The 27,700-nt window shown below is 36.2% G+C and overlaps 3 protein-coding genes across 9 annotated transcripts; all 3 read right to left on the bottom strand.

Moving 5' to 3' along the window:
• Positions 1 to 126: 126 nt before the first annotated feature.
• On the bottom strand, positions 127 to 9,826 carry LOC131662896 (chaoptin). 2 transcript variants are annotated; one of them, XM_058932873.1, is made up of 16 exons: positions 9,780 to 9,826; positions 9,096 to 9,384; positions 7,977 to 8,147; positions 7,248 to 7,723; positions 6,840 to 7,059; positions 6,344 to 6,672; positions 6,047 to 6,265; positions 5,766 to 5,987; positions 5,517 to 5,688; positions 4,923 to 5,473; positions 4,057 to 4,251; positions 3,401 to 3,685; positions 3,075 to 3,200; positions 2,898 to 3,011; positions 2,576 to 2,811; positions 127 to 2,503 (listed from the first exon to the last, which is right to left on the bottom strand). In XM_058932873.1, the coding sequence occupies exons 1-16, from the start codon at positions 9,780 to 9,782 to the stop codon at positions 2,215 to 2,217; spliced, it is 3,897 nt and encodes a 1,298-aa protein (XP_058788856.1). In that variant the 5' UTR covers positions 9,783 to 9,826; the 3' UTR covers positions 127 to 2,214. The 2 variants fall into 2 exon arrangements, with proteins under 2 accessions (XP_058788856.1, XP_058788857.1); XM_058932874.1 differs by having other exon boundaries at positions 4,923 to 5,455.
• Positions 9,827 to 11,428: 1,602 nt separating this feature from the next.
• On the bottom strand, positions 11,429 to 21,737 carry LOC131675760 (lysophospholipid acyltransferase 6). 5 transcript variants are annotated; one of them, XM_058954883.1, is made up of 11 exons: positions 21,523 to 21,737; positions 17,286 to 17,431; positions 17,001 to 17,078; positions 16,351 to 16,442; positions 16,174 to 16,285; positions 15,870 to 15,996; positions 15,573 to 15,723; positions 15,296 to 15,501; positions 15,021 to 15,218; positions 14,768 to 14,919; positions 11,429 to 12,630 (listed from the first exon to the last, which is right to left on the bottom strand). In XM_058954883.1, the coding sequence occupies exons 1-11, from the start codon at positions 21,607 to 21,609 to the stop codon at positions 12,423 to 12,425; spliced, it is 1,557 nt and encodes a 518-aa protein (XP_058810866.1). In that variant the 5' UTR covers positions 21,610 to 21,737; the 3' UTR covers positions 11,429 to 12,422. The 5 variants fall into 5 exon arrangements, with proteins under 5 accessions (XP_058810866.1, XP_058810867.1, XP_058810869.1 ...); XM_058954884.1 differs by lacking the exon at positions 17,001 to 17,078; XM_058954886.1 differs by lacking the exon at positions 21,523 to 21,737 and having other exon boundaries at positions 17,001 to 17,070; positions 17,286 to 17,421.
• Positions 21,738 to 22,263: 526 nt separating this feature from the next.
• On the bottom strand, positions 22,264 to 27,564 carry LOC131675755 (protein phtf). 2 transcript variants are annotated; one of them, XM_058954877.1, is made up of 15 exons: positions 27,433 to 27,564; positions 27,133 to 27,272; positions 26,853 to 27,064; positions 26,586 to 26,766; positions 26,260 to 26,496; positions 25,975 to 26,190; positions 25,691 to 25,755; positions 25,353 to 25,519; positions 25,125 to 25,261; positions 24,727 to 25,036; positions 24,409 to 24,637; positions 24,231 to 24,326; positions 24,025 to 24,168; positions 23,849 to 23,944; positions 22,264 to 23,777 (listed from the first exon to the last, which is right to left on the bottom strand). In XM_058954877.1, the coding sequence occupies exons 1-15, from the start codon at positions 27,456 to 27,458 to the stop codon at positions 23,628 to 23,630; spliced, it is 2,406 nt and encodes an 801-aa protein (XP_058810860.1). In that variant the 5' UTR covers positions 27,459 to 27,564; the 3' UTR covers positions 22,264 to 23,627. The 2 variants fall into 2 exon arrangements, with proteins under 2 accessions (XP_058810860.1, XP_058810861.1); XM_058954878.1 differs by having other exon boundaries at positions 22,265 to 23,777; positions 26,859 to 27,064.
• Positions 27,565 to 27,700: the final 136 nt, after the last annotated feature.

The following is a 27,700-nucleotide window of genomic DNA, read 5'->3' as shown; positions in this document are numbered from 1 at the left end:
TCATTAATTGAGTTTAATTTTTTGGGTACTTGATGTAATAAACTTTTACATTGTATAAACATTGTTTTTCAGGATCTCATTAGAAAATCGCTTTGTTTAAGAAAATTAAGTAATTTATTTCAGGAAATAGTAGTACATTAAAATTCTTCAACTTGTTTACAATTTTCGTTATTTCTTGAATATGAACAAGATAATAATCAATTACGTATTATAAGAGATATTTATAAGCTTAATTAAATCTGCATATTTCAAATATACAATTAGAGGTTGAGACATTATCGACAAATTGATATCAAGTAAATCGGTGAATTTATATTTTCTCCCTCCATATTCGACTAATCGAATACGAGTCGTTTATAATTACATGACATTGCTTATTACGTGATAAATTATATGCAGGCTGTCGATCGTATGCTAATGCAAATAGATTAATTAATTACAAAAAGTAAATAGATTCATTCAATGCTACTACGTCATTACAAAAGTTACTTAATTATTATAATTTTTGATATATTTTTAGTAACTTCAGAAACTTTCTTAAAACTGTAAACTGTGTCTGTACTTGGGAAAATATGTACCTATCTCGCAATTCCTTAAAATTGAAGGTCAATTTCGATGAATAGGGATTTGCTCGTTTAACATGTCATTAGCACCCTAAAATCATTTTATTTCATCTTTATCATAGATAAAGCTGTCGGAAAAGAACAAAAAAAATTAATAATATTTATTATTATAATTCTCGTCAAAAAAGATATGAATAATCAAATTAACAAACGTTGTTACATTCAAGATTATATCTTGAAAGTTCAATTAGATATATAGGCAAGATTAACTATTTGTATAATTATAAGCTTTTAGTATTTATATACATAGTAAAAAGAATGAATATTTATGTTTACATATAAACATTTGATTGATGTATAAATATCATATCATTTTCTTACAATCAACGGAAAACCAACAAATAACAGGGACTCAAGTCTTGCAATCAATGAAATCGTACAAAAATGAAAAAACTCTTAAGAATTATGCGTTTCAGCAAATTTTTGCAATGTACTTCGAAACTTTATTGAAAAATGCAATTTTTTCGAATAATTTTTACATGTGAAATGAAATGACCTCAAATACAATACACTGCAAGGCTCAATGCTTAAAACATTCACAAAAAATTAGGCATTAACTATGTTGTATGGAGCTTATTAGAAAGTAGACATTTTCGTTAACATTGTCAGAGTGATTATTTTACTACAATTAAATATTTAAAAAAACCTTCTATTATATTTAGTATATATTTTTCGTTCTAACTATGTTCGAAATTAATATCCATGTATATCATCAAAAAGAAAACATGGATTCAGCAACACTCCAAATATGTATCAGTGAAGCATGCAAAAATTATATTATTTAAATTCAAACATAGGGTTTGCATCTCAAGATCTATATCGTGAAAATCGTTGGAATTTAATTTGCAACAATGTACTTTATAATCGCTTTTATCCGAATGTCAAACCTTTATGTGACTATTACACTCAAATTTAGCAATGAGTAGACTACTTGAATGTAACCACATACGTGTTATTTTACGTTAGAATTGTTTATGCACGTGGTTTGAAACGTTCGCATGGTATTATTATCATAATATTTATTCGTATGATGCAATCTTATAAAATGAACTAATTCATTTCATAAATTAGTCATTTACAACTTGAAACAAATGGCACATCAGCGCATATAAAAATGTTGGTGATAATTGTGCCTAAAATGAATGTATATAAAAAATGTATTCACAAGAATATATATATACATATATCTATATATATATATAGATATAAATATATAAAGTTTCTTTCCGATAAGGTACAAATGCGCGTAAGCCATAAAAGCTGTAAAGGCTAAGCTGGTACAGCTTAGTCCACACGCTTTATGTAAGTTCGTTAATCACCGTGAAATTTGTAAAAGATTTATAAAAGATTATTCTTCAAAATACCGTTGGTAAAATTCGTCTTATCCTGGTATCTGTGGTATTTCTTTAAAACCAAAATTTTAAGAAACACCATCTTGTTGATAATTGTTTATCGAACGTCTCATACTGTTAGTGTAAAATAATAAGCCACTCAATCATCAACTATCAACAACCCTCATTTTCATTGTTTCATAGCAGTCTAATAATGTTATATCTCACAATCACACGTAAAAAATTTTCTATTTTAGAGATTAGTAAAGTGTAACGAGCATCGCAGTCACAAAAGACAAAGCGAGCATTTTGGAAAGTTGCAACTTGGTACCAACTGACCATCCGCACTCAAGATCAGCTTTGAGGGCCTCCGACACGGGCATTTTATTTTTGTTCTCACAAAAGCTCTCCCTCAAATCGTCATCCCATCCATTGTCCCAGCACTCGTATTCACTTCCCTCCTCTCGCTCGTAATTGTTCAACTCGTTATGCGACATGCAGCGATCTTCTTCGTACTGTCTGTGCTTTCGCTGCCACATCTCAATCCAACTGAAATAGGAAAAGTACAAATTAGACATTTCGAAATATTTTCATGATATTGAAAAAAAGGAGATTAATTACCCGATGTCACAGTCGCAATTCATATGACTACCACGCATGCGAAGCCTAAGAAGGAATCGTTTACCCGGCACAGCCGGTTTGTACGCATTGGACGGGTTGTGTAAAGTGCGAATATCGTTGTTTCGAAGCTCGACAGTCACGTTCCTTACGAGCTCGGCACGTGCGAATATGTCCTTCTGCACGCTGTTGACACTAGTATTGAAGAGACCAAAGTGAAGATGAGGGTTTTTCATTCCCTGTGTGTAAAGCAAATTTTCGTTTGGCACATCGTAATGTCCTGCATAAAAATCACTTGAATCATATTAGATTTCGTCATTCTCACGTGTAAGACATCCGAATGAATACTTTTTAGTGCTCGGCCGTTGAACGTGAAGTTGTACAATTTCACCGGGAATGGGCCTTTCATTTCCTTTTCCAAATTCGTCTCGTTTTGAACCTACGATCATTGAAAAATTTGAGGATTGAACATCGAGTCAACTTTTTTGAGACTGTCACTTACGTCAATAAATAAATGCCTCAGACCATGGTTGTATTGCAAGAAATTAGGGAAGTTGAAATGCTTTAACCCTGTATACGCGGTGCAGTAGAGTCTTCGTAATTTCGATGCTTTGCACAACGCTCCAGCCTGTTTATAACAAATTATTGAAATTAGAGGAAAGCCAAGACTAGCGAAATATGGCATTTCGTGAGAAAAGAAATATTTTCATGCAAGGTAGAAAAGAGCAGCGGTTCATTGGTTTATCAAAAGTAGTACAACGGCTAAGTGAATTAAAGACAATGTAGCTCACTAAGCAGCAGCGAGCAGAGAACGAAAGCGGAACAAACCTCAAAAGTGGAGAGAGAAAGGCCGCGTATATCGAGCTCTTCGAGACTATCGGCGATCCCGAGGAAACTCGTGTTCGTGATTATCGTAATTGGATTGTAGGCGATATTGAACATCCGTAAGTTGGGCAGAGCATGGGTAATAAGTGGAACGACGGTAAGGTCGTTGTGACTCAAGTCTAGTGAATGGAGGCTCGTCAAGTTCGACGCCATCTCCGCTGGTACAGAAGCCAACTCATTATTCGCCAGATGAAGCCTTTGCAGATGTTGGAATGGTAATTCCGGGACCTACGCGAGGTTTTTTCGTAAACAAGCAACCATATTAGACAATATCTCCAGGTGCTTTGAATATTCACACGCAAACATGAATTTCCTCAATGATTTACACTCTTAACTGCTAATGTGATTGTCTGATATTAATTACATGGGAATGAGTCATGATCGCAAATCATAAGTTTCGATTGCATTAATATAATTATGAAATGTCACATAATTACGAAACATGATTCAATACATGCGTAATGAACAGTTACTTATGATTTTTTTTAATATCATGATTCTTACTTCGTCCTTCTTTTTGGGGCGGATCATGGAAAAATATTAAAAAATTCGATTTTATTATATTTAACACACAATATACGTAATAAAAAGTTATTTACCGATAGTAAAGAAATATTGCTGAGTCCAAGAAAAAGCAAAGAATCCTCCAGTCCATGAAAAGTCCTTCCTCTGGGTTCCAGGATCAACTGTTTATTGTGGCTGAGATCGAGATAGGACAATTGCGGCAAATCGGAAAATACGCCGTCATCAAGTCTCACCAGTCGGTTGTAGGACAAATCGAGCCAAGTCAAGCCCTACAAATTCCATCAATTGAAAAAATAAGGGCATCGACAATCCAAGAATTTACTTATCTACGGGAAAATCCAATAACAACCTCCAGCCATTCCCGCCTTCTTTTTTTATGTATTTTTATGAGATAGTATAAACGTTAACTTTAATTATGTCATTGCTTTTTATAGCGATGTGAGCTTTTCGAAAGCTACTATGTGTTAACGAGAGCTATACGTCGAATAGGTTTATTATATTAAAGGTGAATAGGCTTATTTTATTACGAAATGGACGTGAGTGCGTCCAATCCAATGAAACAAAATTCATGAAACTACGTAAGTACAAATATGTATGTGCTTATCTAACAAAGAATTTTAATTAAATTGAAAGTTTATGTATTTTTTAAAGAAAAATGAAATTTAGTATTGTTTTTTAAAAAGTATTGCAGTTACTAAATGAACTCCATATTATAAGTATTTTGTTAGTTGATACCTGTCGTTATTAATATCCCACGTGATACAGATTTTAATTTACTGTTCTTTCAACCATATACTATATGTATATTACATGAAATATTTAACGAGTCTATGGTCTGTTTGTTGCCATGAATTCCGAATTCTTAGCGTTCATCATTACATCGTGAATTTTATTTAGAACATAATTATTCAGAATTACTGAACTTGAAATTGTAACTTACTCGCAATCTAAATATGGCATCGGTATTGTGTACTCCAGACAAAAAGTTCCAGGACAAGTCAAGTATCGACAAACTGGCAGCCGCAGACATTGACATAGTTTTGATGGGCAATCTCATGAATTGATTATGGGACAGATCAAGACTCTCGATATTGGCTTCCATAAATAAATTGTCCGTGAGAGTTCTTAATCTGTTATGCGATAAGTCAATTATTCGCAATTTTTTCAGTGGTTTGAACGATTCCCCAGGGATATCCATGAGATTATTGTGAGAAAACTTGAGCACTTGAAGATTCCTTGTCTCTCTAAAACAATCAAAATCTATCTCCATCAGATCATTATAACTGAGATCAAGCCACTGTAGATGTGGCATATTTCCGAAAACACCTTGAGTCACATTGTAAATATCATTGTGCGATAGATACAAATGCGTTAGCGAGTATTCCACTGGCTTGAAGTAGTAACGCATTATCTCGGTGATATTGTTCCAGCTAAAATCGAGTACTTTGATATTTGATTGCATCATTCCGCTCACTGGAAAATACATTGAATCTACAAATAAAAATTATGTAATTCAAGTGATTTTGCAACTTACTATTGTTAATTATGGATGACGAGTATGAACTGTTCACTGTTAGTCGATGAATCTTGTTGTGACTAGCGTTGACTTTGAATGATGATAACGTCCCAACTTGGTCGAAAGCGCCAAAATCAAACTCGGAAAGTTCGTTGTAGGCGATGTCTAAAAATTCTAGTTCAGGTAGATTCTGTGAAAAAAAAGTTACATCCGTATGAAATTCACATCTTTTTTCACGACAGAAAGTATGCAGAATTGTTGATCTACCTGGAAAGCTTCGTCATGCATAGTCTTTATCTTGTTACCTCTCAAAGTGATATACTTTAATTTGTTCATGTTCATAAAAGCACGTCTTTCGATGTTGCTGATTGTGTTATCTTCAAGATTGATAGTTCCTAATATTGGTAAATCAACAAACGTGTGAGTGGCTAAGCTGTTGATACGATTGTAACCAAAATTAACGTCTTCCAATGATGAATGAATATCTCCCTGAAAAATTATAGATCATAAATAGACGCAATAATATTATTTTCCGATTCAAGTATTACCTGAAAAGTTCCCTTTTTAATAGAATCTATCTCATTGTCTTGCAATTCAATTCGTCTTATTCTCTTTAAAAAATGAAACGAAGTCTCTGGCATAGACCTTATCTTGTTGTTACTAAAATCCAAATGTTGCAAGTTGGTCAAAGATTTAAAAGGTTTATTTGGTAATTCACTAAGTGACAGTCCATGGGCGATTTTTAGAATCATCAATGAATTTCCAACCTTGAAGGAAAAGTATATACGTATTTTCGATTCTACCAATAGAATAGAATAATGATGAAAAGAAGATGATTTTTGTACCTCAGAAAATGCATCATCTTCAATCGACGAGATAGAATTTTCCGAGAAATCTAAATATTTGATTCCCCGAACATGTTGAAATGCATGATTCTTAATAGTCTGCAAGTTACTTTGAGTAATCCTCAGCTCTTTTATATCCATTCCAAACTCGAGAAAATCATTCGGCGACAATGTCGATCCTGGCATCTTGGAGATATGCAAGTGTCTTAAATTTCGCATTGTTCGCAAATCTTGTAATGATATCTGTCCATTCTGTTGTCCACTCAAATCCAAATGATACAAAGAGTATTGAAATCCGTTGAACACTTCAGCTGCAGAGTAATTAAGAACTGAGATTTTTATGAGTATACTGTTCAGGGGCCAAACGAAAACTAAATGCAAAGTTTTCAGCTCTTATTGAGTCTCATTGTAACTTAAAAAGTATATGCAGCAGAATTTAGTTTTTGCTTGCAGCCCCAAATCCGGAAACTACATCATATTAAGTAATCAATTTTACTTGGATTAAATGTGACGATATGATTCTCCGCGAAAATGAGAGTTCGCAAGTAGTCGTACTGCTGAAAGATACGATTCGGCAATGATGTCAAATTATTGCCAGAAAGATCTAATAATTCCAACGATGATTCCAACCCCATAAAATCTGGCGAGTCAACGTCGTATAAATCGCAATCGGTCAAGTAAAGCTCACGGATTCTTGAATTTTTGAATGCACCTTCCTTGAATACAAAACAGTTATTTTTTTATGTAATATACAGTAATGATATCGACGAAAATTTGAGGCTCAACTGTACTATTTAATATTACTTGGATTGGTATTTTTTATAAAAAAATTTCCCTTTCGAATATAGTTTCGAACTTTTAAGCCGTGAATCTATTTTTCAACGAAAAAGCATCTAAATATTACCTCAATATTAAGAATGGGATTCCCGTTCAGATAAGTCCTATTAACTTTGTAGAAATGTTGAAAAGATCCCGGCAACAACACGTCAATCTGATTGTAATCGAGCCTGAGAATATCTAAATTCATTTGTACATTTTTAATTTCCGCCTCCATTTGAGGATGTATCATCTTGGAAATACGATTGTAACTCAGATCCAACACTCGCATACGCTTCAGCGCCGACAGTTGATTGTAAGGTATCATATTGAGTTGATTATCGTTGAGGTAGAGATGTGTCAGATGAGCCATGCCATCGCGGAAAACCGATGGGTCTATTTCTTTCAAACTGTTCTCGCGCAAATCGAGATACTCGAGATAGGTTAGTCCAGCAAACGCATCAGCTGGTAACTTGTCGATAGTGTTACGGCCCATTCGCAGAGTCTGCAATGAGTTCTCCAAGCCTCGCCAATTGTCCGCGGCTATGCGTGAGATTTGATTGCCTGAGAAACATTAAAATACGTAATCTAGTCTGTTTACTCTTTCAAGTGAGCGTTTACTTGTAATCTCTTTTTCTTCAATTTTACACGTGTGACGTCGCGATCACGTGTAATTTACATTGACGTAACTGTGAAGACCGTGCAGTGATGTTTCACGGCGTGCGAACAATAAGGCACGAGTCTGGCGATTGTATATATATTTGCGAGCGAGGGAGATTGCGATTGTGAGATTGCGAGAAAAAGGAAAAACCAATACCTGTTAGATCGAGAAGCCGCAGCTTCTGAAGGTGTCTGAACGATTTGCTGGGCACCCTCACAAGACGGTTGTAGGGTAGTTCAAGCTCCCACAACGATCTTTCAAGCCCTACGAACGCCTCGTCCGGTATATCCGATAGGGGATTATGCCTGATCTGCAGCTTGTACAGACCTGGGACACATAAGGCATATACTCTCGCTGTCTGTGCCGTGCAATTTCAAATCTTCTTTTTCGCCTGTCAATTTTTATCGTCCAGCGCTATCAAGTAACGAATCTCGATATCACTGGCCTTTATTCAGAGATTAGGATCAGTTTTCTTTTTTCCTTTAAAATTCAATAAAGCTTTCCGAAAACTGTCGGAGAAATAAAGTACTTCAAAATTATACATCGCTCTTGGTTTGTTTAACGATCAACAAAAATTATAACTGTTATTCCATAAATTTAATACTTGTCAAGGATTAGAATCATCTTAATCCTACAAACGCTGATCAATGTTTATTTCAGAAATATTTCAATATCGGTTAATCAACAATTCTGATCTGCACGTTATTGAAACAATTGAACAGTCATCGAAATAATTACACGTCATTCCATTTCAGGACCAATTTATAAAATCGTCCTTATTGGTTGATTAACCCAACGGTCGGCTGATCCCTAATTGAATTTCCTTTATACACAATTTTAACTCATTTGAGCAATTTAATTCTTAAATACCTGAATTTGCTGTTATGTGATTTGCACGCGTGAATATTAAAAAAAATTGATAAAATTATTCAATAAACGCATAGATCTTTGAAAAAAAACGATGTTTTCATTTAACTGCGCAATTCAGTCTTTAATAAAAAAAATATTTAAAAATCAGGATCCCACACCAGAAAATCTAAACATATTCTGCAGTTGACAGTATTTCTCTTTTTCAAAGTACCTTGTGAGAACAGCCCAGTGATTTTTATTCGATAAATAAAGAAAATATGCAGAAGAATCATTTTCAATGATGCAAGCCTTACAAAAGCGAATAAGTAGGTGGTACGCGCAAAAAATGGACATAAGCTAGAATACATATTTAATTGAAAAACGCGGTTACACGTATTTAAAAAAGTAAAATGCACTGAAACTTACCAGTGTTCATGAGAAATTGAGGCTGAAGCGATCTTAACCCATTATTTTCAAGTTGAAGCATAAACACCTTAGAGGAGTTGATGGGATGTGGTATCCTTGGCATTGGCACATTGAAACACGTGACGATGCCTAAATCAGGTATAGCCTTGGAGCAGGTGCATAATGGATTGAAAAAGCATGGTGGATACTGGACGGGCAGCTCGTACATCCGTACCATCGACGTCCAGAACATCAAAATGAAGATGATGATCATCATCATGTAGCCAATCTTGACGAACGTCATGAGATTCTGGAATCGATCGTGTGTGTGTGTGTGTTTTTTGTGTATCTCTTTCTTTTCGTGCTGCTATACAAACTTGCTTTCTCAAACGATGCACTTTTTCTCGACTAGATGGCAACAATGATGATTCCTCTCATGCTTGTTTTTCTTTGATTGTCAATGTTTCAGAAATGTTTCATATACCAGCATGAGAAGAGGATAGACAAGAGTTTCTTGCGACAACGAGACAATGAGACAGAGAGACAATGACGAAAGCACACTGAAAGAAACGCACAGATAGATGGAGGTATCGAAAATGAAAATAAAAAAAATGCAAATGAGAGATGAGCAACACACTGTATGTATCACTTTTGTCACGGAAAAGCAGCGAGCAAGGTAGCAGATGAAGAAGAAGCCCGTTTTACCATGACGATCGAGGGCGTGCGTGCAGCGCGATGCGAAAAGGGTGAACCTCAAGAGAGATACTGAGCGACTAGTCTCCGTCTCCCGAGCGACGAGAGTCCGAGCTACTCTCGAAAAGCTAAGTCGTACGGCTTCTGGAGTACGCGAGCGAGCGCGCGAGCCAGCCGGAGAGAAGCAACCCAACCCAACATTTACAGTGCTTCTCTTTACCCGATTATACCTCGGCGATATTCTATTAGGTCGCGGATGAAAATAGTTGCGCAAAAATGTATAAGCATGCACGCTATCGGTCAGCCACGTTCCCATTTCTTCTACCTGTTTTTCTTCTATTTGCACTTCCCGACAAGGTGCGACGTGGTGCGACTAGACTTTTCCTAATGCGACTTCTGACTTGATTCTTCATTTTTAAATACGCTTCCGTTAGTTTCTCTTACAACAATATACTCTTTTTTTTATTCCAAACAAAACAGCTGATCTGGCGCAAGCTTTGCTTTTACGAAGACAGATGACTTGTGAAAATCTTCATTTTTATAAGGTTTCTTGTGATTTTCTTTGATTTCCACTTGGTTCTATCAAATATTCAATAATCTAAAATGATTCGTTTGAAATAGTAAATTTATTGACAAAACAGCATTTTCTTATATTTCATGCTAACATTTTTATTTTACATAAAAGTTGATAAGTATAATAAAACACAACTTCCAATTCGTGAAAGAATGATTATCTTCCCTAATAATTAATATTGTTCTAACAGTTAAGTTAAAAATTTTAAACAAACAGGTGTGTGCGGCATAACTGTTATAACAAACAAAACAGCCGTTCTAAAATTAAATGATACTAATAGTTGAATACCACAGGAAAAAGGGAAGGGGAATCGTGAAAAAAATCAACAAGAATATCTGGAGAAAATTTCATGTATTAAAAAATAACATATTACACAATACAAAAGTCGTAATTTTAGAGTAAAAAAAAGATTACATATAAAATGAATTCGTGTTAGTTTTTATGATTGCTTCGAATGAAAATATCAGTTATTCCAATATTCGCACGGAAAACTTCTTAAAAAGCATATTGCGACTTTCGCACCCGAAACGACAAAAAAATCTTTCATCAACATAATATGGAAAGACATCTAGATCGATTTATAATTGGTAACATTTTAAATGATCAACAAAATGAAGACTTTATACATTGTATTGTCATTTTGTGAATTGAAAAAAATTTATTTTTTTAGTTTCATCTCGCAGTGATGTATGAGCTGAGAAAATGAACAAGACATCAATAGCATCTATTCGATATTTTTCGTAGCGTAATTAAAGAAAATTTATAGAAAGACATATATAAACAAAGGTTTTACAAATTTAGAGCAAAAGCTCTAAAAGTGGAGATTCCGTTCGACTTTATTTGTTAGTTTAGGAAAAAGTTTGATTATCAATTCGGACATCGCAGCTGTCAGTCTCAGCTTTAAAACAACTGATCGAAGGCGATGCAACGTAGACACATTTTTTCAATTTCCGTTTATACCATTTGAACCCATCGGAAGCGCTAAATATAAACTCGAAAAATCGAGCAAGAAGCGTGAAGTCTGATAATAAACATCAACGCTTATGGGAATATTGTTCTATGGTTGTTGATCAGAAAACGTTTACACAGCTGATACAACTCTGACCATGAATTGTACAAAAATAAATATAGTTCAGAGTCTTTGAAGATAATTCAGTTTTATTTTGCAAGGTAAAAATGTGAATATTATAAAAATTAAAATATCGTATAAAAAGTATGTTTGCATTGTAAATTTTTCTTCCGAAATCTTATTTTTGTCTGACACTTGAATGTATTCTCATTTTATATCTCAAAACATAATTGGTAACGAATGTAAAATGAGTAGCATTTTCGTATCTTAACAAGTATGGTTAAATACAAATAAAAACTTAAATTTCTCGAAAGTATGATTAAAGTGCAATTTTTTAAAACAAAATTGCAAATATCGAAGTAATTGTGTTTTTCAAGGCGGTGTAAAATCACAAAAATTAACGTTCAGTAGAGAGAAAAGGATGCAGTATATGACAAGTGAAGAACACATAATGATATAAAGAATTATGTAACAACTAACAGTGTACACTGACTTTGCGTTAAGTATTCACTCAACATAAAGACTCTCTGAAAACATTGATAAAAACGTCTGCGTAATTATCTAAACCACGATTATAAGTTGTAATATCTTCTCTACTGACTCATACCGCGCATACCAACAAATACCTCATACACAACACTTGCAGTCCCTTCCTGCAAATATTCTCACAAACACTCATACGGCATACAATCTTACATGTACGTGTGTGTGTGTGTGTATATATATATATACACACACACAATATATAGTATTTGTAAACATATTCTTGTTTTGTTCTTGTCAACATATATCTCTTTCAAAAAATATATATGTGATGTATATGTGTGTATATATGACCGAGTTGCCGCTGCCATTATCACGCGCAACGACAGAGAGATGTTCAAACTCCGCTCTTCGCAGATACAATATCGCTCTCGACAATCCAAGAAACTCAATATGAGGAAAAAACCGAGACAATATTGCATTGCGCGCGGTGTAAAGTACGCGTTGACTGGAAGGTCGCTGCCGTCGCTCACTTGCCTTTGTGCACATGGCCATTGCTGGCCGAGGTGCGCTGTGAGCTGTTGTGATGGTGGGCGGCGTGCAACAGAGTGGCCGCTTTCTCGTGCCTTGCGTGATGATTGTGCTTGTGAGAGGCCACTTCGCGGCATGCCTTCGGCATCATAGGCAACACCAATATCGCCGACATTCCCAGCAAATGCGGTGCGAGGAACATGGTCCTGCAAAAACACACCGGCAAACATGCTCAATTGCTTGCTTCCTTTGTATTTTCATTGTCAACTTCAAATGCGAAGCTCGCTGTCGTCCTGTCTTGTCATTGAAAGCGACTATTTGTTTTTATTAATTTTTTACGCTACAACCGGTTCACGAACTGTTTGACTGTTGAGAACTGAGAAAACATTGTTCGCCAAGTGATAATCGTTTCTTTCTACGTATGATTCCGAACATAATACCTGACTCGCGATGGTTATACACATTTCATATAAATACCAAAACTAAGTGGCAAATCCCGCTAACAATATGGTATGGTTGTGGCGTACATGCACGTTGTCGAACAAACGACAAACAGAATTCGACTAATGTCAAAACTCAATGGATGCATGCAGACTGTCTCAAGGAAACCCGCGTACGATAAAAAAGATAATTTTTGTACTTGAAACGCCTGATACTAACATAATTTGTATGTACGAAGAAAATGGTGAGTTATCTTATTATTCACGCGCGGTCATATTGTCTATTTCCCTAAATAAACTGATTAAAATCGTAAACAATAGCATTTTATCAATAAACCGTTTAGACAGTCGTGATTTTTGTTATTTTTCAACGGCACGTAAGGTTCGATTGTTTACTCGATCATTCAGATTATTATTTGTCAAATCCTGAAAAAACTATGAATAATTAATGAGTTATCATTATGGAAATACTGTATTGAGCTCGATGGCGTTTTGGAAAGTTTTTCAAGGATGCATGATTTTATTTATGGCTCGTCGAAGAAAAATTACAAAGCGAGTACATGCAAAAGAGGAGCATCGGTCTCTCCTCCTTCCATGTGCATAGGGAAGAGATGCTTTGTATATACATGCGCAATACAGCAGTAAGAATATATATATCTATAGATATCGCACTATGCCCAAGCAACACGCGCCGGATCCGATATTTTGTGTACGGCCCTGCGGCCTACTGCGTATATTTGTTTTGGGCCTTGTATGGCAAGAAAAAAACAATCGTGAATATTTGTCAGTGTTAAGCAATATTGAAGTTTACTCGAAAAGTATGCTATCTTGATACGTACCTCTTGAGATGGTAACTTCTATGTACAGTTATTTACAGTAAATTTACAAAGCAGATTATTTCTGCATATATGTCACACGGCTTTTGCAGTAATACTTTAACGTGCTTTTACGCTGCTCGACTGTGTAGATTATCTCTCGAAAAGTAATAAATTCACTCGAATTACTTAACTTTGAGAAAATGTTACACATATTCTTAATACTGCGCGTAAAACGCTTGCTTGGTCTTTTTTATTTTGGAGTATACTGTCGCGAACTGTTATAACGTTTGCATGCACAGTATGTTGCTTCTATATCGGAGCTTAAAAGGTGACTGACTTTCGAACGCGTGTGTACTTGGAGACGCACGATATATATTTATTCCAAGCGTCATCTGGCGACCGAACTGTCCAACTAATCGACTATTCGGTCACGTATACAATATTATTATATTCCGCAGCACTCGATCGTAACTTATAGCACGATTAATGATAAGAACATAACATAAAAACAAAGATACTATAATTAGCGAACTTATCTCAAAAACACTTAATGATAAACATCCATGTGTAAATGGAAAATAACAAAAAATGGAACGTGTAATACGTAATGCATAAGGCGTCGTCTCGTGGGAACAACGAGGCACGTTTTGTTTTTTCATGGATTAAAAACGTGTGTACTGATATGTCAATAATATTGCCATGTCTCGAGAATACTCCTTGGAGTTGTTGATGCGTAATTTTTTAGATGTTTTTTCGGGTGCGAGCTGTAGCTATCGGTAAGTAGTACGAGATAAAAGAACGATATCAGAACCAGATGAAGAGGTATTTAAATATTTGTCAAATAATTGGTTTCGAGCGAGTAACAATGACCCGAATTCTTCAGTTCGTTAAATAAAGGTGTTTTTTCCAGACTATTGTTTGAAAAAGAAATTCGAAATAAACGGATATTAGATATTCTTTTGTTATAATATAATCAATGTGACTGACGTCATAACTATGAAATACTTTTAACCGGTGTACGCTAGTATATTTATAACGGTAATGTTATATATTCATGAATAAAGTGCAACAAATAGTTCACTTACAGGTACAAAGTGATACTTGGTTGGAACTCGAGAAGGATGAAGCTGAATGTGATATAGGTCAGTATCAATCGAGTCGTGACCAAGGTAAGCGCGTCATAAAATACTTTCTTTGTCTTTGAGGTAAGAAAATACGGTCTAACATGCCGACGAACCTGCAAAAGATAAAAATAGAATATAGGTCAAAGCGCACGAAACTCGATAAACAGTATGTGATACCGATGGCAATAAAATTGTTGTCGAATGCGTAACTCACTGTACGTGCAGCAACGGTGAAGAAGGCTCCGTTCGCAAAGGTAAGGTAGTAGCCAGGATAGAATCCATGCCACAAGGCAGAAAGACTGTAGGTAAGTATGGTTTTATTGTGCTTCACTCTATCGTAAACTATCATTCTTAACCAACGATTCGTGCCCTTATTCCAGGCGTCGATACTATCTTTTAAACTTAATGCAGTCTACAAAAAAACACAACACAATCAGTCATTAAATTGAATTGATATGCACGATAGGAATCGAGGATGAAAAAGCTTACCTCAAATTTAAAAGCGTCAACGTTGGACACGAGATCCCAACGTGCCGTGCCGTCTTCGTTGTAACCATTAAAACCCAAACCTGAGCAATTGCAAATGGCATCAGCGAACAGCCAAGCGTGATAATACTTAAAACGAATCAACATCGTAGATACTATTAGGTACCAGTACTTTTGCGCCGTCGAAGTATTGTAAAGAAACTCGTCATCTGTAAAAATACCTATAACGTAGCAATGGCAAGAACATAACATAATTTTTGCTCTAGAGTGAAGACATTACCTTTTATTTTTTCTATGGGATACGATGGAATCAATTGAACGAAAATCACAGCGCACAAAAGACTTGCTATGACCTTCTTTACCACTATCGGCGTTAACGATGGCTCCAAAACAATTTCATTAACTCGAGTGCTTTGCTCATCGTAAGGACTCTATGTACGGATCAAACAAACAAAATTAGCAACTATCTTTCCTATAAATAAATCGTCCCCATTAAATTTCAACGTTATACGAGTTAATACAAATTGAACATCCACAAGTCATATTCACTCTCGTTTAAAATATACTCCATATGTACCTTAAATAATTTCTGGCCACGCCCGTGGATGAAATCGATGTAGTCGCGGTAGAAAATTATGGGTCCCGCCATTAAGGCTTGGAACTGGAAGACGTAACTGAAATATTCCAACACTGTTGGCATTTTCCTATAACCCAATGAAAAAATCAATAAGAGTAAACCAATTTTATATACGAATTTTTTAATAAACTATCTGTAATGGAAATCTGTAGAATAACGGAAAGAAATTGGATGGTGCAGTGTCCTCATAAAAGCCATAAAAATAAAATGTGCCTATATATATAGATATATATATACAACGTACTGTACGGCATAATATCGCTGTGAGGGCGTGAGCTCGTCCTCCTTACGCGTCAGACCGTCGTGTACGCTGTACGCCAGGCTCGTTACTTTTTGAGTGATCACCATCAGTGGAGCTGTTAACAAGTAAAATAATAAATTGCAGAATTTTTATTGATTAAATATCTGGAATATTGTATACCTGTGACGTCCAATGTGCAAGAGCCGTAGTCGTACATCTGACGATGAAAATGGATACACGAGAGATATATGAGAGCAACTGCAAGAACAACCCTGCGAACAGAAAGACATTAACAAACGAAAGAAGCGAAGTATCGAAATATCTTTAAATCTAATCTATTCCGTGTCGAGGTTGCACAAATGGACCTTTGTTTACTCAGTACCGATCATTAACGTATACGCGGGCTTTGCGCATCGACGCTGCACTTCATACGCACACATTGATACTATGCTGAAAGCCAAATCGAGATAACGAGACAGGAAACAACGATTTCCTTTAATTTCGCGCGGCGAAAAAAGGAAAGAAAAACGGCAAGCGAATGAAAACGAAAGCAGAACGCGGTGGGTATACGTACAGCGATTGGCCGAATGGCTGCTGGGGACGTTCTTAATCCAATGAAATAATCCGAGGCATCCGGCGAGGATGACTCGCCGCAAAATGATCGAGCATCGTCAGCAGCGGCAAGTTATCGTCGCAAGTTAATCCTCTTAGATACATACGAAAGTAAAATTACGCGGCGCGCAGAGTGTCTCATACGGGAGCGACGTTACAAGCGAAATTTTATTATTTATTACAATGCGTCGTTTCTTTGTTATCTTGCGCCTGCTTACCTTTGCATGTGGTGAGAATCGAGCATCCGCATCGCCACGTAACAAAGCGCCGGAAGTCCCGCCAAGTGCACTGCCTGTCTGAGCAAGCGGACGATGGATTAATGTTTGTCGCATGCCTCGTGGCCGAAATGGTGTTCGCGATGCTTGCAACCCAATGAACGAAAATTCAACCGTCAGTCCAATCGACAACTGTACACCGTTGAGCTGACAGGGTTCCGCGAACGCGAGCGTTGTTCGTCGATTCGTTCGATAGCGAGAAACAGTAAGCCTGATCAGAAACCTTACTTGCCAAAATTGAAGTAACCAAGGACAAGGCCAATTACAAGACCAAAGGCATGTCGGCTTGCCGGTGAAGCGACTACTGGATTTAACGGCGACCTCAGTAATCCAGCCAATCCCAATGCCGTGAACTGGGTTATTAGGAAATTCACCTGCAAGAAGCCAAGTTCGTTAGTTGCCTACTGCTACTGCGCCGCTCGCCCGCTGATTCGATTATCGTATCTAACTTTAATACCATTGGCGCATTATAATCCAGGGCGAGCTTTCGATATTCATCCGTATTTTGTAAAACAAAGGGATTTTCCATTGATTGGTTTCTCATTAAACAGAGTCTACAAGTACAAAAGGCGTCCAAATTAACATATCCGTTGGATAATGAGCGAACGATCCGAAAACAGAAACAAGCATATACGCAAATGCTTCTTCGTGCAGAATCCACGACGACGTAGCGCGGTAACGCGCGCGTATTGATCTGCTTCTACGAGAACATCGGGCCGCTGCACACAACAAGAGCACGTGTGGGTAAATCGATCGGCGAAAAGGAAGCGACGGCGTCGCGTATCAATGTGCCCGCGGACTCGCGATTTCTCCTCCGACGCTCCTCCGACGCGCCTCTGTCGCTCCAAGACAAAGGCAAACGAGTGCGTGACAGAGGCGACCTCGTTGCGTACACCCGTTCACCAGCTCGGACGCCTATATCGGCAAATCTCTCTACGACTGGATATCAGTTCATCTCTGCGCTCGACATAACGGCCCTTTTTAATCTTGCGCTAACCTACACCTGTCACGCCCCGCAGATCTTTCAAGCTCGCCGTCTTCTTTGCAGCTACATTGATAATGAGATTATCGGAAGGAAAAAAAACACAGCTCTCGGCTGCCTTTGTTTTTCCTCCTCTATTTATGCATGTCGATTATTCGATAAGTCGGCGCGGGCAGAATTATCCCTTTGAAAGCTCGTCTCCTCCTCGGCGCTCGACTCGTACTGTCGCGCGATATATTTTTGCAGAGCGATAAATCGATATCTAATTATTTTTACCGTGCACGGACTTTTCTTACAACCAGTTTCGAACTGGTCGAATAGAGCACCAATTTGTCACAATCTTTCGCAAGCGTCCATGTCATTAGCATGCAACTGCAGTCTAAAAGGACACGATAGTCGTTAAGGAGCTCAGCGGCTGACAATTTTCGGTGACCTCGTTTAAAAAAATTATTCCGCGACTCCGTTGGAATGACTTGCGAAAGCTAAAAGCGCTCTCGTTCTTCGTGACAGAGCTCGACTGAAAACGTGCTTTGCGAGAGCACAAACCGACGGAGGTTAGCGGGCGTGATCAGGAATCGATTATCGCCTAATGAAAAAGACGCGCGTAATAATCACGCGAGACACGGTATAAGTCCGCTGCCTGCGCTTTGAATCAACGTACATCATCAAAGGCAGGCTCACTCGGAGTTTCTCGCTGCAAAGCCCTCTAACGGACAATCCGAATAGTCTTGATTGGGATTGCGTTCGTGATGTCTGTCACGCGTTCAACGGCAACTGACGGCCGTTCCTTTATGTATTTCGAAATATGATTGGTGTTCGATTTCATGTCCGTTCGGCTGAATTCGCGATTATCGATTGAACGAAAAGATCGTTGAAATGTTTCCCTCGAATTCGGTGGGCGGCCTCGCAATCACGTCACGCCGCGACTTTACGCACAGCTACAATAGCCTCTGTCGATCCACGTTTTTCAACGCCAATTTCGACGCGCGAGAAACCAAATATTTGGTTTTAGCACAAGCTTGCTGAGTTTTTTCTTGTGTTTTGCACTGGCGTTTCGTACAAAAGTCACTCAATAATGGCTACGGTGCGAATAGAATTTGAAATTGAAAAGAGTATGCTTTCATAACATGTTACGCCGTTCGTGAACGGATGTCTTCTAAAATGACACGCTCGACATGAAGTTGTTCGTAAAAATTGATAGTTTTTTTTTTCTTGTAAAACTGACACGAGAGTCAATTGGACACATCGATCTTGAATCTAGATAAATTGTCGTGTAATTACAGCGCCGTTCCAGTGTATTTGCCTTGAAAGTCGCACGACGGACGAGGCAAATGAACGAGCGGTATAGGCGCGGTCGCGGCGACCGTCGCGAAAGATATTCCATTCGACACGCCTGACATAATCGCGTCATCCAATAAATATAACCCCGAGCGCTGTGTGCACCCATTTGAATGACGCACTGCAACGCTCTTCGCGCTCGTACGCAGACTAAGATGAACTCGTACAATGATTGCCGCACGCGCGAGCTCGCGGCCCATAAAAAGTCGCATGTCGCTTACAGTTAACTCGAGATAGTTTGGCGTGTGCAAGCCGCGAGAGATGCAACAAGTAGCGTAAATACGCGCGCACCTACGTGCGTTTTCGTCGAGTCGGTATAGTCGGAAATAGACTGTTAACTGTAAATAAAGTCTCGTGCGAGTTCGCACGTACACGTGTAGTGTTATGCGACTTTTTTTTTCTTGAGAGACGCGGAAGATGTGGAAGTTTGGCTCTGCGGAACTGTTCTTCCGATGGAAAAAGTTTAAGGTTTCACCGTGGTGTTTACGGCGAGTACTCGAGCTGTAATTTGCACTTGTTTTGAGTCGTCAAATGTTGTTTGTTGATCCTCTAATGCCCAAGTTCGTAATAATCTACTAGGCGCCATCTACACATTTTCAGATGGGTCGTAACTCTGAAAATTTAGCATCGTAAAACAGCAAAACCAACGCCAGCTGGTTCAACCGCGTGCATTCCATTTCCCACATCTCATTAGCATTAGAAATAGACAACGTCTGCATCGCCGATCTTTTGTAATCGACGCAAGCAAAGTTGTACATCGTTTGACCGAGAAAAAATTACTGGTTGCGCGCAACTTATAAATTAATGACTGAAAGCCACGTTTATATAATTACACACTCAATGTTATGACCGAGGGAAGCTTTGATTTTTACGTCCGATGACATAATCGTATGCGTCGATGAAAAGGTATATTTATACATGCGGGAACTTCTTGGCGACAAAGCGCCGTGAAGCGGGAAGCGGGTAAGGTTGTAAGGGGAACGACAATGAGATAAAGGCTCTGATTTTTTTACACGCGGGTTTTGAACAAACGAGCTCATCAAGTGAATGGTGTTTATCACTTGAATCTCATTCAGCGAGTCGTGGAAATCGAAGGCAGCCATTTCCATCGTCTCGAAAGCTCAACAAGTGTGTGCGGCTGTATACTCGCGTGCGGAAAAGAAAGAGCGACCGCTAGGCGCGTGAACGGAACGTTCCAGAACTGCCGGTCACGATACAGAATGCATTGAGCAAGGGAAGCTATGGCGAATCGCTGCTCAAATGGGGGTTTCATCGATGAGCTTCAATATCACCGTCTGGTAGTCCACTGAATCGCGCGCAGTTAGGTAAATTAAGGGACCGCGTGCGCGCGCGAAGCGAACGGCGTGAACGTCAATTCACGCCGACTTAGCGGCTTAGCGCCGCGAAAAATCGGCGATCATAAGGTTCACTTATCATTTTTACATAATTTTTACGTAATTTTGGAGCGAGGAAACTTGGCTGCGTGGATCTCGCAGGAACTTAAATGGGGCGTCTGCCCAAATAATTTTCGCGCTCACACTTTGAAACTAAAAATACTATTGGCAGTGAGATCATCGCTATTTGCCTGGAAAAACGCTGTCGCGCCGTTCTCGCGTGAAAGCCAGCAGTTTACGAAAAACAGCGTAAGTTTCGCTTGTTTCGTAAATGGAACAAGTATAACATTTTCCATTTCGAGGACCGGAAACAGACAGCGAAGGCATCTCCGCGAGGTTAGAGGGCTGAAAAATCATATTCTGTAGACACACCCGCGGTGAAAGTAAGCTTGACCGTAATTTGAATTGCTCTCGGGATGGAATACCGTTATGACAAAAAGGGCATTCCCACATCGGCAATCGGAAAAAAAAACGAGCGCATCGGAACGTTACTGTGGCGCGTGTTCTCTTTCTCGCACGCACGTATTGTACACACGCGGACGATGCGATGTATACAGGCGAGATGACAGATCTCCCCTTTTGTAACGAATTTTCTGCAACGTTCCTCGCACGTGTCACGCAAGATGTACGTATACATTTCCCTTCATCCTAGACTCCAGATAGCAGAGACTAGCCGGTACAAGATGGGCGTATCCAAATTAAAAAGGAAACAAGAAACGTGCACTTTTCTCGATCAAAAAGTAAAACTCACTTGATCGATAGGGATGTCAACGAGTTCGGACAGCCAACTGAAGGTACGAAATCCATCGTAATAGAAATCTTCAGTTGCGACTGCCATGGTCAGGGCCACTGCCGCCTTTTTTCTCTTTTCTCTTCTCTCTTTCTCTCTCACTCGTTACTCGTTTGGACGACACACTGACGGCGACAACAGTCCGCACTAGTTTTACAGTTTCTCTTCTGTTAGCCCGGTTCTCTCTCTCTCTCTCTCTCTCTCACGCGCGCACTCTTCTACCAGAAACGCACACAGCCTGCGCAGTGCGCACGCGCTTCGCGGATCAAGCTACGTTCACATTGGCTAGTTTGAAATGTGGCTGCGTGAGCCACCCTCAGATGACCAAAGGAAGGCAGAGCCAAGAACCGCGTGACATTACTTACGCATTCGATCACAGATGAATTATAGCTTCTGTCTCTCTCGGCTTCGAACGCACTTAAATCTATTGGTTATTTAATCAACATGTATGTACATATTTTAAATCACTCATTTGAACATATTCGATCACTATTTACATATTATGTTATGATATAAAAACTCAGACATATTTCAAGTTAGTGCTTCGTAAAGGTGCGCATTGAACGTTTTTTTACTAACAACTACACTAGCAACATATATCTGCAATTACTATCCTTTATAATACACTCGTGCTAGTTTATTATAGAATACACTGTGTTATGAACATCAACAGAATAATCTATTGTCACAAGAATAATTTATTGTTTCATATTATTTTAATCATTATCCTGTAAGAATAAAAGTACAACCACATACATATTGATCATAACATGTCTTAATTTGATCAGTTCTTTCTTAAAAGGTATTTATTTTTTACAGTTTAATAATTATCACAAGCAATGTGATAAACTATACATGCATGACGAGACACGGACATAAATTAAATTTAAAAACATTAACGATATTTAATTAATCGCGATAAAGCATAGCTAAATGATAATCTCAGAATGAAAATGTTACGTTATAATTATGCATGTGAAGATGTATTGTTTAACTAAATTATACAATTTAACGTCAATAGTAATATTTTCTATTAGTTATCCTAAAAGCTTGTAATTTACCAATGTAAATAATTATATTTAAAAATATCCTTATAATGGTGTACATCATATCGCGAATTAGGAGTGGCAATTCAACCTATTTTGAAAAATAAAGAAACTGCCATTGTGTTTTTATACATATACTTATTGATTCTGAAATACAGTAATTTATTTCAAAAACAAATTGAATATATTGCATTATATTAAATATTACAAATATATTCATAAAGAATAAAATTTCTAGTATTTTTCTCTTTCATACTATCCATACAACTCACGTAATACTTACTTGTTTTACAAGAAACTGTTATAGTCATCCTAATGTCGCAGCTAATCGTCAAATATTTGTAAAACAGTCAACACGAAAATACATTGATGTACATTTTGTCTTGAATAATGAAACTTATAATCTTTACTGATAATATATACATAACATAAAAAATAATTTTCGTCATTATGGTAAAATCGTGTTAAAACTTTGTATAAAGAAATAATAATTACTTTTGCTTGCAACTGCACAGAAATCACCAGTAAAACACCTTCTAAAATTTGAACATTGCTACTGGGTTTTAACAATAAAAATAAAGCACTTCTGGCGTTGTGAAATTTGCTATTTACCACGAAATCCACTTCTAATTTTCAGAAATACTTTAGATACTAAGACTTCTTAACAAGCTTAAAATGTTTAACAATATTTTTTTCTATGCACTTCGAATATATACTGGTAGTTGCTGTTAAATATCTTAACAAACCGACGTAAAATTTAAAAATCAAACGAAGCAAACGTTAACTTCAAGCTTACGTTTCATTTACTATAACTCCAAAAGGACATTTACTTGCTAATCTGTTTGTTCTATATGAAATTTTTTTTCTACGTGTAAGCTCCCACGTATTATCATAGATCAAAACGTCAACTTTAATTGAGTTCTTAACAAATTTGGTCAAGTTCAAATCACAATATTCTTTGTACAATGGTACATACCATCCAATCTAATGGCTACCCACTAAAATGTATGAAATGATTGTCTACTTAATTTTAATTTTGTGTAATTTTAGTTTAAAACCTAATAACTCCGAAAGTACTCCAGACAGCGCTGATAGAAGAACAACTTTTGTTATTGTATATAAATAAGGATTAGCTGATAAACCAGAAATTTTAAATGGACTTTCAAGCTCCTGAAAAATGATTTAATTAAAAATTTAATTATTTATAGCAATATCTTAATTTAGTAGTAATAACATCTTACCTTGATCAAATCTGCTGCTAGCTTTAAAACGCTATTAGCTACCATAAATTCTTCTTTTTTATGAGGTTTTTGTTCAATTTGCAAATAAAGGTTAATCTAAAAAATAGTTTTTTTTTTAGTCAAATAAAATCAATTATTTTGTGTAAATAGAGAATTTTTATTCTCTTCAGAATTACCTGCTCCGTGATTAAAATTGATAGATTTCTATACTTTTTATTGATTTTTGTTCCAAGTGTCATGAATCTTAATATGAATAGACCGAGTGAAAAACTCCAAAACAAAGCTTCTACATTGCAATGAGAGTGTAATGTATCAAGATCCTGAAATTTAGAATTCAAATATTATTTTTTTAAACAACTTTCTAAAATATATCACAACATACCTTAATAAGTTCTAAGCAAACAAACGATAGTAATGCTAAAGTGATTATAAAAACTGAAGACACGATTACATCAACTGATCTTTGAGGACCTCTCCTCTACAATATTTAAATAATTATATCAAAATACATGTTTATAAAAGCAATAATTAGCTGTAAAAATTTACCAGAAAATATATACCTTCAAATATGACCTTACACTTAACCACGTTTTAATATTTCTAACTTTATTTAAACGGAAGTGTGGTAAGTCAGATTTTCTTGCACGTCTAGACGACGTTAAATGCGAAAACAGTTTTGCATATAGCAATCGTTGTTTATATGTTCGTTCGGCTACTGCTAATAGAAAAAATAATAGTGATGCTAAAACAAGTCTTTCAAATGCTGAAGATAAGATCAATACGCGATCTCTGTAAATGAAAATTTTCTTAAATCGTTATTAATTCTTATTCGTTATTATATGTATGAATAATACTGAAATTTAGTAAACTCAACTTACATCATCGATGAACCAAAGGCGACGTTAATCATTTTACATATTATATCTGAAAGCGTCTTCGGATCGACAGTTAATAATTCACTAGGTGATAAGGAACTAACGGTATTATTCACGGATTCTATTCCAAAGTGGTCACTAACACGTCTAAGAGAAGGCACAGAAGACAATAAAACAGCTAATACTAGTCCAGCATAAAAATAATCCATACTTTCCGGCATGGATTCAACTTTTGCTATTATTGCTGAACTGATATCTAATACCGACAATTCAGCTTTTTTAATATCTCTATGTGTCCAAATTGTACAAGAAACTAAAATTCAAATAAAATCGGAAATTGTAATTATTTGTTGAATAATAATTTATTTTTCATATAAATATTTTATAAAATTAATTTTCACCTTTGTCGGATGAAGTAGTACTTGAATTCAGGAAAACTGATGGTGGTAGTTCGAATTCCCACGAAAATGGATGTTCTATAAACTCTGTATAATTCACTTTAGCTTCACTATCATGATCAGATTCCTCAAATTCAGAACTGTAAATAATTAGAATCTCAACATCTTTATTTACAATAAAGCTATAAAAATAATATCTGCACAATTGTCAATATAATTTTTACTTTATACCTGTAACTACATTCGTCACTATTTGTAGTAACACCCATCCATTCGGTTGCAGAAGTTGTAGCTTCCATCAAATGATTGGTCATGGTTTCTTCACATTCTCCTTCTTCTTCACTCTCGCAATCTCTCCTATTGCTTCTTGAACTTGGAATTGAAGGATGTTCACTACTCTGTAATACAATTATTTAGTTAACCACTTGATCATGTTTCTTCAAACATATCAATTTTCAATATTTTCTGGTAAAACAATCAAAATTGAAAATTTTTTATTAATTCAACAATTGAATCAATTGATTTTATGGTCATCTAATATTATTTTATTAAATAACTTGGCTACTTACCGGACTGTCATATTCATCTTCTTCACTGTCATTAAAATGTCCTTTTTTCCTAGAAACTTTAGAAGCTGCATGTAAAGTAGAAAACGTTGATTTAGCTAAGTCATCTTGCCTTTTTAAAAAAGATTAAATCATATAAAACACATTACACTTTTTTTAATGAGAATGGCTAAAACTGATTATTTATCATACTGCAATGAGTGTATTGTTAAATATGATAAAAATGAACACCAGTTACAATTTTTGATAAAAGATATAAAATTTAACTCAATTATAATAGTACAAACCAATTTTATCACACAAAGGATTTTCTTCTTTGTCATTATCTTCTTTTGATTTTACTATACTTTCTGAATTTTCATTTTGATTGTCTTCATTCTTGGAACTAGAGGCTTCTCTGTCGTTATCACTTGATGCATTACCATTTAAGCTTTCAAAACCATCGTCATCTTGGTGAACAACATTTTCAATTTCTTGATTTTCTTCTAAATTATTTATTAAAACTATAAACAGAAGTAGTTATCATGTTGATATAAAACAATATTATTGTTACATATTTTATAAACACTTACCTATTTGTTTTTCTATAGCTAAATTCTGGGCTTCAACATAAGGTTGAGGATTTGACAGTGAATTTCTACGACTATTACATACAGAGCAATCTTTTATTGTGCTAGAAGTACTTGCTACAGCTGATGTTTCAATTATGAGTTTTTTTGCAAATCTAACTGAAGGTGAGGTTTCAGTAATTATTGCACTAACTTTTTCTGAATTTGTATCTACAAAAGTCTTTGAATCGTCATTCTCGCCTGAAATATTACCATGTACATTAATTCAAAAAGAATGAAATAAAATGAACTAATTCTATTATGAATATATCACAAATATAAAAACATACGTATATTCCTTCTTATTCTTTTATTCAGTCGAGCTCTACCATGCCTAGCACGTCTAATTCGTTGTCTTTCATAGCTATTAGATATCATTGGTCCAGAATTTGTTGATACGATTTGTGAGTGTACCATAGATAAAGTTAACATCATTACTGCAGGTACAAGAACCTCTGACATTGTCACCACCTAAGCAAATAATAGATTATAAACAACATTTTTACATTTGAATTTCAATATTTATTAATTTCAATATTCAATAATTCCAATTAAACTTTTACATCATTTTCCTTCAGGTAATAATTTAAGTAAATGTAGATATTAAGCATTTGCAGGCCATAAAGAAGTAAAAAAAATATATAAATGCGAGTGCTTGTTTGTTGAATCCACCATTGTGCATTGAATGGTAAAAATAACAGCCTTTGAACTGCAAGATAAACCACTGTCCCCAGTCCATGTTTTGGTTTTGTTTTTGTGAAAGATGAACCTGTTTTCAATCATCATTAATAAAACAATTTCAAACTATTACTTTTTATGAAGTAAAACCTAAATTACCTCGAACTAAATCAACATCGATCAGTTCTGTTTTAAGTTTTGCTGTTCTCATAGGAACATTGGTAAAACCAGAAAATATTTTTTGCTCTACAGTTTTCTCCCATTGCTGCTTGTCATAAGTTCCTATTTTTTTTTGATACCTGAAATATTCATTATTCAAAGCATATACATTTAAATAAAATATGTATGTAAAACAACATTAATTAAATTAATTTGTAGCTTTAAAAATTTGGTTGATAGTGAAAATGTTATTCTGGTAAAGACTATTTACGTATAGAGACGTAAAAATAATACACATACCAATAAACAAGATTGTTTAATGCCATCGCATTAAATTCCGTTTTAATACGAGAAATCAGCTACAAAATTTCGTCGTTTCTTGAATTCTTTCAGTTTTTGGAGAGCTCTTGAATAAAGCAATAAAACTCTCATATTTTACGGGGATATATGTAACCTCGAAAGCTCTTTTCTCGATCTCGACGAGCGAGCCGAGTAAGTGAAATGTGAACTGTGCTCTAAAAAATTTTAAAAGATTGCCACTCTCTCTCTCCCTCTCGAATAATCGGTG

This window comes from Phymastichus coffea, unplaced genomic scaffold (assembly GCF_024137745.1).
Source record: "Phymastichus coffea isolate CEN01 unplaced genomic scaffold, Cenicafe_Pcof_1.1 PCOF00028, whole genome shotgun sequence".
Lineage (NCBI taxonomy): Eukaryota > Metazoa > Arthropoda > Insecta > Hymenoptera > Eulophidae > Phymastichus > Phymastichus coffea.
The sequence above is the reverse complement of the archived record's forward strand: the minus strand, read 5'-3'. Positions and strand labels throughout refer to the sequence as shown.

What these genes read in the sequence shown, in the direction of transcription:
- LOC131662896 (XM_058932873.1), bottom strand. An exon ending in GTCATCCATAATTAACAATA is followed by an intron (nt 5,474 to 5,516) that starts GTAAGTTGCAAA and finishes TTTTATTTGTAG; the next exon opens with ATTCAATGTATTTTCCAGTG. An exon ending in TGAGGCATTTATTTATTGAC is followed by an intron (nt 3,012 to 3,074) that starts GTAAGTGACAGT and finishes CAATGATCGTAG; the next exon opens with GTTCAAAACGAGACGAATTT.
- LOC131675760 (XM_058954883.1), bottom strand. Translation starts at nt 21,609, where the DNA reads ATGGCAGTCGCAACTGAAGATTTCTATTACGATGGATTTCGTACCTTC. An exon ending in GGTTACTTCAATTTTGGCAA is followed by an intron (nt 17,079 to 17,285) that starts GTAAGGTTTCTG and finishes CCGCTTGCTCAG; the next exon opens with ACAGGCAGTGCACTTGGCGG. An exon ending in CAGCGATATTATGCCGTACA is followed by an intron (nt 15,997 to 16,173) that starts GTACGTTGTATA and finishes ATTGGGTTATAG; the next exon opens with GAAAATGCCAACAGTGTTGG.
- LOC131675755 (XM_058954877.1), bottom strand. Translation starts at nt 27,458, where the DNA reads ATGGCATTAAACAATCTTGTTTATTG. An exon ending in TCCTTTGTGTGATAAAATTG is followed by an intron (nt 25,756 to 25,974) that starts GTTTGTACTATT and finishes CTTTACATGCAG; the next exon opens with CTTCTAAAGTTTCTAGGAAA. An exon ending in TACTACTTCATCCGACAAAG is followed by an intron (nt 25,037 to 25,124) that starts GTGAAAATTAAT and finishes TTTGAATTTTAG; the next exon opens with TTTCTTGTACAATTTGGACA.